The sequence below is a fragment of the Musca vetustissima genome, unplaced genomic scaffold (genome assembly GCF_032173495.1).
Source record: "Musca vetustissima isolate MV318-11 ecotype Yass unplaced genomic scaffold, APGP_CSIRO_Mvet_v1 utg66786, whole genome shotgun sequence".
Taxonomy (NCBI): Eukaryota; Metazoa; Arthropoda; class Insecta; order Diptera; family Muscidae; genus Musca; species Musca vetustissima.
The window spans coordinates 104,202-116,982 of NW_026888979.1; the positions used below are offsets into that span (position 1 = coordinate 104,202).

A 12,781-nucleotide genomic window follows, 5' to 3' on the forward strand; every position below is an offset into this window, starting at 1 on the left:
CAAAAACAACACTTGGGTACCAAAAACCACCACCAAGAAACCGATGGTACGATCAGGAGTGTCGTAATGCTACTGATGTGAAAAACGCAGCGTATAGGGTAACCCTGCAGACAGTAGCAATACGTAACGTGATGGAGAATTATCGGGAGAAAAGGAGAGAGGAAAAACGTGTTTTCCGAAAAAAAGAAGAAAGAACAAGAAAAACGTGAACGTGAGCAAATCGAGATGTACAGGAGTCAGAATGAAGTCCGGAAATTTTACCAACGAGTAAAACACCAAACCGAAGGCTTTGGTGCAGGCACATCCTCCTGTAGAGATGAAGAAGGAAACCTGGTGACAGATACAGACAGCGTGCTGAGGATCTGGAAGGAGCATTTTGAAAAGCTTCTGGTATCAAATAATGGCGGAGAAGAAAATACCCCAGAACCAATGAGAGATGATGGCATAGAGTGTATACCACCTAGCCAAGATGAGGTCATAAAATCAATTAATCGGCTCAAGAACAACAAAGCAGCAGGAGCCGATGGGTTACCGGCAGAACTATTCAAGACTGGTGGTCAGATGCTGGTAAGGAGCATGCACCAGCTGATTAGTACAATTTGGCTAGATGAATGCATGCCCAATGATTTGAACCTCAACATCCTGTGTCCCGTTCACAAAAAAGGAAACAAGACGATATGTGCCAAACTTGCATACAAAGTGCAATCCAGTGTGCTGTGTGAACGATTGGAGCCAATGGTCAATGACATCAGTGGACCATACCAATGCGGCTTCGGATCTGGCAAATCCACCATTGACAGAATTTCACTCTGCGCCAAATCCTGGAAAAGACCCACGAAAAACACATAGACACATACCACCTATTCCTCAACTGCATTCAACAGCCCTATCCGTTCAGAGGTGTTTAAAGCCATGTCTACGTTCGGCATTCCTGAAAAGTTAATACGGCTATGCAGGATAACTTTAAGTGGCACAAGATCAGCAGTTAACGTAGGAAAGGACCTATCGGAGCCCTTCAATACCGAACGAGGATTTAGACAAGGTGACAGTTTGTCGTGTGATCTTGTTTAACATCCTACTGGAAAAGGTCATACGAGACGCAAAGGTGAACAGAAATGGCACTGTGTACACCAAACAACACATGTTACTCGCCTACGCCGATGACATCGATATAATGGGCCGAACATTGCGAGCAGTAACAGCCACCTTTGAACAAATTGAAAAGAAGTCTGCCAGAGTGGGTCTGGCAATAAACGGAGAGAAGACCAAGCTGATGGTATCAACGCGCAAGACGTCCAGTAGACTCGGACCAACTGTGGAACTTGAGAACTACAGCTTCGAGGTAGTTAATGAATTTATATATACCTTGGTACCGTCATAAATAAAACGAATGACATCACTTTTGAAATTCGGAGAAGTATTGTGATGGCCAACAGATGCTACTATGGTCTGAGCAAACAACTCAAAAGCAAGGCCACCTCCCGCCAGACCAAACTCACACTTTACAAGACGCTGATACTACCCGTTCTATTATATAGATCAGAAGCATGGGTACTTGCGCAAGCAGATGAGACAGCTCTTGGAGTGTTTGAGAGAAAAATTCTCCGAAAGATCTATGGGCCAATCTGCGTCTAATGAACCACGAGCTCTACAATTTATACGCGGACATCGACATAGTCAGTCGTATTGAACTGCAGCGACTACGGTGGCTAGGCCATGTTGCGCAGATGAATGAGAATGCCCCAGCTCAAAAGGCATATAAAAACGAGCCTACTGATGGTTCCCGTAGAGGCGGAAGGCCACGAATTAGATGGAAAGACCAAGTAGAAAACAACATCTTGGAACATGGTCTTTCAAATTGGTAGATTTGCGCACAAGACCGATGCGCTTGGAATTATTTTTTAAGCTCGGCTTATGGAACAACCGCTCTGTAACAAGCCAGCTAAGTAAGTAAAAGCGAAACATTTCAAAATTGCTCTCAGAGTACAAAATAATTTGAAAAGTTCGGGAACGAAAATCTAGTAAATATGCCAAAATTAGATGACAATACTTCAATATAACAGCCAATCAGAAGTAGGCATTCCTTTTTACCATTTTTACTCGACCAAATTTCTCGAGTAAAAAGTTTAGAAAGAGAACGTAATTTTGTTTTGTGCTCTCTTAAATTTTATTCAATGTTTTACCAGTTTTCTGGGTTTAGGAACGGTTTTCGAGTAAAAATTTGCAAAACATGTAATATGAGTTGATTCTTTTAGGTTCTGGAATGGAACTTATATATATATATATTTATATATAATAATAAATTAAAAAGTAATAAAAAAATAACCGTTCCACATAATTCACCATAATTACAATAATTTTTTTTTTATTAAACAAGGCGATTAGTTAAAAAAATCATGTCAATGTCTAGGTTACAAGCTGTGGATCCAATTAAAAACAGCTAAAACAACTAACAAACAAGAGATTAACCGATTAGAAAATTTACAACAACTTGTTAACCAATTTGACATTCGCAGATAACCGTTAGAACACGAACAAAAAATTTATTATAAATAATGAGAAAATTTCCCAAACAATTTAGAGCATTATTGCGAAAAGTGACAACTGGATAAAAATGTTCATCACCAAGGCGGTAATAATTTTCACCCTATTCTACACCACTGTCCTGTGTGGAGAAATGGTGAGTATGAGGAGAAACCCCCCAACAATCAGGAGTAGAAGAAAAATATCAAAAAATGGATATCCCTTTTTAGAAAAACTGGACTTACGAATTAGTCAGCATAGAGGCCACAACCACCGATCCCGACATTGCTGACATCGCCGTAAAGGAAAAGCGCATTGGTCGTGGCCTTTATGCCTTTAGTGGTTTTTTGGATTTCAAAACGGATTTGGATGATTCGACAGTGGTGGATGTGCGTGTCTATCGTAGCTCTACGGAACGTGAACAGGATTATCAGCTAACCCCCTTTGTTATCGACAATGAAACTCTAACGAATTTTATCAATTTCCATTATAAGGCCTATATAATGCCATCGATTAAGGAATGTGCTCCCGATGCTCCACAGTTTGAGGGTGATGATGAATTTGAACCACCATTTAGTAAAATGCGTATCGATGTGAATGATTGCGATGTCCCTGTTGATGGTTTCCCCAATCTTTTGGAATATGGTCTATATAAGATTGAGGCCTATGCCCGCAATGATATTGAAATGTTTTTGAAGGTGGTGGTAAGGGTTGAGAGGCCATAGAGTGGGGGAAAGAATGGGGGGAGGGGAGATTATAAAAAAAAATTCAAAATGTTTGCATTTTTTATAAATTGGTTTCTCAATTTTCTATAGCCTAAAAATTGGTAAAATTTTTATATTTTTTAATTTGATTAAAATTTTGAAATAAATGTTTTAAAATATGGATAAATCTATAAGGAAGTTTAAATTGAAATTATTAAGCCTTTTGAAACCGAAACAAATTTAGGTAATTTTTGAAAATATTTTCAAAATCATATTTGTATTAATTTTATAATTTTTATAAATAATTTTAAATTTAAAAAAAAGTTTGCAACAAAAGACTGCGTTAGAAAATAAAAAAATATATTAACAAATTACAGAAATTAGCACATTCAAACATACATCTAAATCTGATAACGTTACGCCCTAATTCATGGCAAAGTTGGTAAATTGAGGGAACCAGTGGAGAGAGGGAGATGGGTCGTCACTGATATTGTGCAGCTGATGAAAATATCATATGGTCAGCTGCAGAAGACAATCGTTCGGAAGACAATGAAGGCAAAAAATATATGGAATAAAAATAAAATTGAAATATGAGAACCGCTGGCTGGCTGCCGGTTTGAAATGGAAATTAAGTTCGGTAGCTATTTTGTAAGATCGAGAAAAATTACACAAAATTTAAAATGGTGTTGATAATTGTTGCAATTGTTAATTGTTAGGATATTTGAGGAAGAGGTACATTGAATATTTTTTTCAATTTTTTTTTCCAATAAGACGTGGATTTTTAAAGAATATAATTCCAAGGCAACCATAAGGTACGGATTTTTTAATGAATAATTTTCTATGGCTACCATAAGGCGTGGATTTTTTAAAGAAGATTTTTTTCTAAGCTACCATAAGGTGCGGATTTTTTAAAGAATAATTTTTAGGGCTATCATAAGGCGTGGATTTTTTAAAGAATATTTTTTTCAAGGCTCTTATAAGGCCTGGATTTTTTAAAGAATATTTTTTCGAGCTTCCTATAAGGCGTGGATTTTTTAAAGAATATTTTTTCGAGGTTCCTATAAGGCGTGGATTTTTTAAAGAATATTTTTTCGAGGTTCCTATAAGGCGTGGATTTTTTAAAGAATATTTTTTCGAGGTTCCTATAAGGCGTGGATTTTTTAAAGAATATTTTTTCGAGGTTCCTATAAGGCGTGGATTTTTTAAAGAATATTTTTTCGAGGTTCCTATAAGGCGTGGATTTTTTAAAGAATATTTTTTCGAGGTTCCTATAAGGCGTGGATTTTTTAAAGAATATTTTTTCGAGGTTCCTATAAGGCGTGGATTTTTTAAAGAATATTTTTTCGAGGTTCCTATAAGGCGTGGATTTTTTCCCAAGGCTTTTCTAAATATTTTTGTCAAGGCTCCTAGAAGGAGCGATTTTTTAAATATTTTTCAGTGCTCTATTAATACAAGGCAGGGTATTTTTTTAATACCACCTTTTACTGGGTTTTTGAAAACATTTTATTTGCTCCGATCAACTTGAAAACTACTCTAAATTTAATTTAATGTTTCATTTTGCCATAATGGTGAATGTTGTTTTAATTCAAGTTTTTTCTGTTTTTTTTTTTCTTTAAAATGAGGGGGGTTTGAATTTCATTTGGGAGTTTTCTATGAGTCGTTTTACTTTGCCGCACACTTTTAAGGCTGCTCAACGTTGTTTTATGATTACAATGTTGGTTGGTTGAGTGCCTGTTGGCCACAATGGAAACTATTTGATTGTTTTGAAAACTGTAATAGGGTATAGTTTTTCCAGCTTAATGCAACGGCGAACAAAAAGACACACCTTTGTTTTGTTACAACTTCGAAGAGAGGTGTTTAGTTGGAAATGGTAAAGCTTTTAAAACGTGGAATGTGTTTTTGGTTTCATATTTGGAATAAAAATGTGGCTAATGGCTGCTTCCTGCCTAGTAAAACCACAATATTTTTCTTTGGCAAAAATGTTTGTTGCCCTGACTTAATGGTAACACAGAGGTCTATAATCAATTTTTTGACTCATTGGCTGTCGGGGGTTTCCTTCCCATAGTCATTCATGAGCTTTGCGTTTTTTTTCGGTTTTTATATCCCACAATTGAGAATTGGGAAATTTGTTTGGTTTTTCAAGTATTTGAATTTTTATTTTTTAGCATAAAAACTGAAAAATCAATGCCATAATAATGCTGTTGCCTTGACTTGAAGTTGCGGATTTTTTTCTTCTTGTTAATTTGTAAAGATTAGCATAAATACTTAAAGGTTTTCTTTAAAATTAGAAACTCAACAAATAATTGTTGACAGTTCAAAAGAAAAAAACATTGAATTTTGAATGTTTGGTTGCGTGAGAAAATGTTGGTTAATTGATGGCTAACTTCAAAACAAAAGACTTAAGAAACAAACTTGAAGTGTCATCATTAAAAGCCATAACTTTGAATATTTTGTTCCTCTTAGTTGATAAATGATTTCTTCCCCTTAAGTCATAAGAATTGTGAGAACTTTTGGGTGATATTCATTCAACAGTTTAGCATCAAGGAGATACGATTTTTTTTCAAAAAAAATAAATATTATTTTTCCATTCCGACATTTCCTTCCACATTTTTTTTATTTTCTGCTATAAATATATTGGTCATTACTTTCTCGCCAAATATGGTCGGCATGCGATTATTCTTTTTTAATATTTATTTTTTTAAGATATTAAAGCATATTATAATTCATTTATATGCAAATCCAATTGCACTCGTAACATGACGTTATGGCTATCATAAAATGTATTGAAATGTATTTTCTGTTTTTTGATTAACTTGTTATGCAAATTTCTTCCAAAGAAATTCCCACCACATCGGAGTAATTCAAAACGCCGGAAACGCAATTAAAATAGCATACAAATAGTAATAATTATAAATTTATGTTAATCAAACAAAAGACTTAAGACACAAACAAACATGGATTACCGGGAATTGGCATGCAAAATAAATTTTGGTATATTGACCAAAAAAGTAAATGTTCCATTTAAAATGGATTAAAATTCTTATAATTTCACAAAGTATTTATGACCATTTGTTCTGCACAATTTTAGAATAACAAATTCCAAAAAAAAAAAAAAAAAAAAAAAAAAAAAATACAAAGTAAATAACGAACCATTTAATAAGTAATTTCCTTAATTAGAATTAAATAAAACCAGTAAGGAAAGTAGTAAAGTCGGAGGGGGCCGACTATATGATACCCATCACCACAACACATGGATTCCTAACAGACATCACATTTTTAAAGAACCCGTAACCGATACTAAATTTTTGATTTGGTCAGATATAGAATCTATATCTAAATCTGAACCGATTTTCACGAAACTTAACACACATCATTCTAGACCTAATTTATTACGCTGTGCCAAATTTCGTGCAAATCGAAAGATATATGGGGACTTTGGTATACCATTTACCTTAAATCGGACGAAAATATATATGGGAGCTATATCTAAAGCTGAACCGATTTTACGAAACTTAACACACATTATTCTAGACCTAATTCATTACGTTGTGCCAAACTTCGTGCAAATCGAAAGATATTATGGTACACCATTTACCTTAAGTCGGACGAAAATATATATGGGAGCTATATCTAAATCTGAACCGATTTTCAGGAGACTTAACACACATCATTCTAGACCTAATTCAGTACGGTATGCCAAATTTCGTGCAAATCGAAAGATATATAGGGACTTTGGTGGACGATTTACATTTAATCGGATGAAAATATATATGGGAGCTATATCTAAATCTGAACCGATTTTCACGAAACTTAACACACATCATTCTAGACCTAATTCATACGCTGTGCCAAATTTCGTGCAAATCGAGAGATATATAAGGACTTTTGTGCACCATTTACCTTAAATCGGACGAAAATATATGGGAGCTATATCTAAATCTGAACCGATTTTTTCCAATTTCAATAGGGTTCATCCTTTGGCCAAATAAGTGACCTATGCCAAATTTCATCCAAATCGGATCGTAAATGCGACCTATACTTTGTTTACAAAAATACATGGACGGACATACGGACATTCGTAAATCGACTCAGAAAGTGATTCTATGCATATTCTAAAAAGGAACCATCTATCTCGTTTCCTTTTGCCTGTTACAAACATATGCATAAAGACATAATACAGTGTGGTGAAAATTATTCTTTAAAGAGTTCACGCCGTATGGGACTGCAGGAAAATATTCTTTAAAGAATTCACGCCTCATGGAAGCCCAGAAGAAATATTCTTTGAAGAATTCACGCCTCATGGAAGCCCAGAAGAAATATTCTTTAAAGAATTCACGCTTTATGGGACTCCAGGAAAAATATTATTTAAAAAATGAACGCCTTATGGCAGCCCAGGAAAAATATTCTTCAATGAATTCACACCTTATGGGAGCCCAGTAAAGTATTCTTTAATAAATCCACGCCTTATGGGAGCCCAGGAAAAATATTATTTAATAAACCAACGCCTTGTGGGAGCCCAGCAAAAAGACCCTTTACTAAATCCACGCCTTATGGGAGCCCAGGAAGATTAATCTTTAATAGATCTACGGCTTATGGGAACCCAGGAAGAATTATCTTTAATAGATCTACGGCTTATGGGAGGCCAGGAAAAATATTATTTAATATTAATTAAGAAAAATATTCTTAATTAAATCCACGCCTTATGGGAGCCCAGAAAAAATATTCTTAATTAAATCCACGCCTTATGGGAGCCCAGAAAAAATATTCTTAATTAAATCCACGCCTTATGGGAGCCCAGAAAAAAATATTCTTTAATAAATCCACGCCTTATGGGAGCCCAGGAAAAAATATTCTTTAATAAATCCACGCCTTGGATGGTCCCTGAAAAAATATTCTTTAATAAATCCACGCATGTATTGGTCGCAGGAAAAATATTCTTTAATAAATCCACGCCTTGGATGGTCCCTGAAAAAATATTCTTTAATAAATCCACGCCTGTATTGGCCGCAGGAAAAATATTCTTTAATAAATCCACGCCTGATGGGAGCCCAGGAAAAATATTCTTTAATAAATCCACGCCTGATGGGAGCCCAGGAAAAATATTCTTTAATAAATCCACGCCTGATGGGAGCCCAGGAAAAATATTCTTTAATAAATCCACGCCTTATGAGAGCCCAGAGAAATATTCATCAATAAATCCACGCCTTATGGAAGCCCAGGAAAATATTCTGTAATAAATTCACGCCTTATGGGAGCCCTGAAAATAGTCCTAAATAAATATTATTTAAAAAAAAACATCCTGTACCTATCCGGAAATCGTTTATCCGTATCAGAATCCACCCAAAAATTTAACAACTGAAAAAATTCCATTCCCATGAAATATCAAAACATGTGTCGATTATCTATTGTAAAAAAAATTATTCTTTACAATAAATTTGCGCAACAGGTTTTCCGCATTGCACAAAACCCAAAATAAAAATAAATAAAAAAACCTCACAATGGCTTTAGCATTGCGGGTTGTTTAACAACTTATCACAATTTAGGTCGCAAGGGCGTTGAATTGCCAATTATTTACATTTATGGGTAAGTATAGCAGAAAAAAACTGCGGGCGAATGGACCGAACCAAAAAAAAAAAAACAAATAAAACAATGGTCACACAAATTTGGTCAGGAGGAGGTCGGTCGATCGGAGGTTCATTTGGTCGGTCATATGGAAACAGGTTTAAATATTTCCTGTATCAATGAGCTGACTACAACATTGATTGAGAATATAACTGTTTTATGGGGTTTTTGGTTTTTTTTTTATTTTGGCAATTGTTGTTAACTCCATTGTTAACTAGCCCAGTTTGTGGCAAAATAAAAAAACAACAACAACAAAACATACATTTTAGTTTTACATTTTCAAAGTGTGTTATTACTGGACTCTAGCACTTTTTTTTTTTTTTTTTTTTTTTTTTTTTTTGGCCAACAAACGATGAAAGCCATTGGGGGTTATTTGGTCTTTCCCATTGTTACAGAAAAAACCTTTCATTTTTTCGCCAACACACACACACACATACACAATCTACACACTCATGGAAAGCCCCAGCGTTATACGATTTTTTTTTTTTTTTTTTTTTGTTACCACTTTCTTTTGGCCACCCATAATGTTGGCAAAGACTCCAGTCAACGATTTTGCCCTTTTATGGCTGGAAGAAAGTCAACTCCAGAAGAAGAGGAAAAAAAACACACCATCATCAACTTCAATCCAATTTCCTGCCTTGCTGATTATATTTTTGCGATGTGTTCATGTTAATGTCCAAGTTAAAGTTCATCACCTGGCTTTAATGTTAACGACTTGTTGATTATTTGTTTGTTGTTGCTGTTTTTTTTTTCTTCTGAACTACCGACAATAGGCTTATGGCGGGGAAGTAATGATACGAGCAATTATTTTTATTATGAGTAACTCTTACCTTACCCTAATTGAAATAGTCAAACCAGAGAGATTGGACATACCTGCAAGGAAAGAAAGAAATGAATTTCAATTAGTAAAAATAGTTTAAAAAAATATAAATTGTAAAAAATTGAAAGCATTAAGTCGCAAAAATATTCCTTTGTAAAAAATACGCCTTGTGGGAGCCCAGAAAAAATATTCTTTAAAAAAACCCACGCCTTATGGGAGCCTTGAAGAAATATTCTTTAAACCACAGACAACTTCTAGATCCTATATTTACCATAGAAAACCTCTAGATCCTTGGACGACCTCTAGGTTTTCCATAGACAAAAGGTTACCACTAGGAACCTCTGTAGATCACAGAGAACCTCTAAATCGTATATATGATACCCTTCATCACTTTGGGTATATTCAACATACGTCGCATTTATGAAGCATCAGTAAAATGAAATTTAAAGCATATATCAATCGGACACCCGTTGATTATTTGGACACATATCTGATAAACATGAGGAGTTCTTGGTGCACCATTTACATAAAATCGGATGAAAATATTTATAAAAACTATATCGAAATCTAAACCGATTTCATCGAAACTTGTCTCAGAATATCGGCCACATTTTGAGTTCTTGGTGCATCATTTACATAAAATCGGGAGAAAATCTGTATGGTAGCTATATTCAAATTTGAACCGATTTCAATAAAACTTTCCACATGCTAGGTTTTATAAATTATATAACTTTGGGTCTTGGGTGCACCTTTTACTTAAAATCTGACGAAACTATATATCTGAACCGATTTCAACAAAACTGGATACACGTTATCTGATAATAACTTCAATAAATTGTGCAAAATTTTGTGCCAATCGGACCCACCTGGGAAGTTCGGTGCATCATTTATATCTAACTTCTAGGTTATACTAAGTTCAGTACGAAATATGGACTTTGGTGCACCATTTACATTAAATCGGACTAAAATGTATATCAGAGCTATATCTAAATTTGGACCGAATTTCAGGAAATTTAACACACATAATTTTAGACCCAATTCGTTATGCTGTGTGATATTTGGTGCAAATCGAAAGATATGTAGATATTTTGGTGCACCATTTACGTTAAATCGGATGAAAATATATATGGGAGGAGCTATATCTAAATCTGGACCGATATCCAGGAAACTTAACACACAGCATTCTAGACCTTATTCTGTACGCTATGCCAAATTTCGTGCAAATCAAAAAAAAAAAAAAAATATATATATATATATGGACCTTGGTACACCATTTACGTTAAATCGGACGAAAATGTATATGGGAGCTATATGTAAATCTGAACCGATTTTCACGACATTTAACACACATCATTCTAGACCTTATTCATTACGCTGTGCCAAAATTTCGTGCAAATCGAAAGATATATAGGGACTTTGGTGCACCACTTACATTAAATCGGACCAAAATATATATGTGAGCTATATCTAAATCTGAACCGATTTTTCCCAATTTCAATAGGGTTCGTCCTTGAACCGAATAAGTGGCCTATGCCAAATTTCATCTAATTGGGATCATGAATGCGACCTGTACTTTGTTTACAATTTAACATCGACAGACGGACGGATGGACGGACATAAATCGATTCAGAATGTGGTTCCATGCATATTCTCAAAAGGAACCATGTGTATATCTCGTGTCCTTTTGCCTGTTACAAACATATGCACAAAACAGAATACCCTGTACCACAGTGTGGTGAAGGGTATAAAAATCCACGCCTTATGGTAGCCTTGAAGAAATATTCTTTAAAAAATCCACGCCTTATGGGAGCCTTGAAGAAATATTCTTTAAAAATTCCACGCCTTATGGGAGCCTTGAAGAAATATTCTTTAAAAAATCCACGCCTTATGGGAGCCCAGAAAAAAATATTCTTTAATAAATCCACGCCTTATGGGAGCCCAGAAAAAATATTATTTAATAAATCCACTCCTTATGGGAGTCCAGGAAAAATATGCAATAATAAATCCACGTCTTATGGTAGCCCAGGAAAAATTTGCAATAATAAATCCACTCCTTATGGGTGCCCAAGAAAATTATTCTTTAATAAAGCCATGCCTTATGAGAGCCCAGGAAAAATATGCATTAATAAAGCCATGCCTTATGAGAGCCCAGGAAAAATATGCATTAATAAATCCACGCCTAATGGGAGCCTAGGAAAAATATTCATGACTTATTGGAGCCCAGGAAAAATAGTCTTTGATAAATCCACGCCTTATGGGAGCCCAGGAAAAATAGTCTTTGATAAATCCACGCCTTATGGGAGCTCAGGAAAATATTGTTTAATAAATCCTCGCCTTGTGGGAGCCCAGAAAAAATATTATTTAATAAATCCACGCCTTATGGGAGCCCAGAAAAAATATTCTTTAATAAATCCACGCCTTATGGGAGCCCAGAAAAAATATTTTTTAAGAAATCCACGCCTTATGGTAACCCAGGAAAAATATGCAATAATAAATCCACTCCTTATGGGTGCCCAAGAAAATTATTCTTTAATAAAGCCATGCCTTATGACAGCCCAGGCAAAATATGCATTAATAAATACACGCCTAATGGGAGCCTAGGAAAAATATTCATGACTTATTGGAGCCCAGGAAAAATAGTCTTTGATAAATCCACGCCTTATGGGAGCCCAGGAAAAATAGTCTTTGATAAATCCACGCCTTATGGGAGCTCAGGAAAATATTGTTTAATAAATCCTCGCCTTGTGGGAGCCCAGAAAAAATATTATTTAATAAATCCACGCCTTATGGGAGCCCAGAAAAAATATTCTTTAATAAATCCACGCCTTATGGGAGCCCAGAAAAAATATTTTTTAAGAAATCCACGCCTTATGGTAACCCAGGAAAAATATGCAATAATAAATCCACTCCTTATGGGTGCCCAAGAAAATTATTCTTTAATAAAGCCATGCCTTATGACAGCCCAGGCAAAATATGCATTAATAAATACACGCCTAATGGGAGCCTAGGAAAAATATTCATGACTTATTGGAGCCCAGGAAAAATATTCTTTAATAAATCCACGCCTTATGGGAGCCCAGGAAAATATTGTTTAATAAATCCTCGCCTTGTG

General features: G+C 35.1%; 1 protein-coding gene across 1 annotated transcript; it reads left to right on the forward strand.

Moving 5' to 3' along the window:
- Positions 1-2,614: 2,614 nt before the first annotated feature.
- On the forward strand, positions 2,615-3,254 carry LOC133336759 (uncharacterized). Its single transcript, XM_061545042.1, has 2 exons — positions 2,615-2,680; positions 2,754-3,254. The coding sequence occupies exons 1-2, from the start codon at positions 2,615-2,617 to the stop codon at positions 3,246-3,248; spliced, it is 561 nt and encodes a 186-aa protein (XP_061401026.1). The 3' UTR covers positions 3,249-3,254.
- The last annotated feature ends 9,527 nt before the right edge of the window (positions 3,255-12,781 follow it).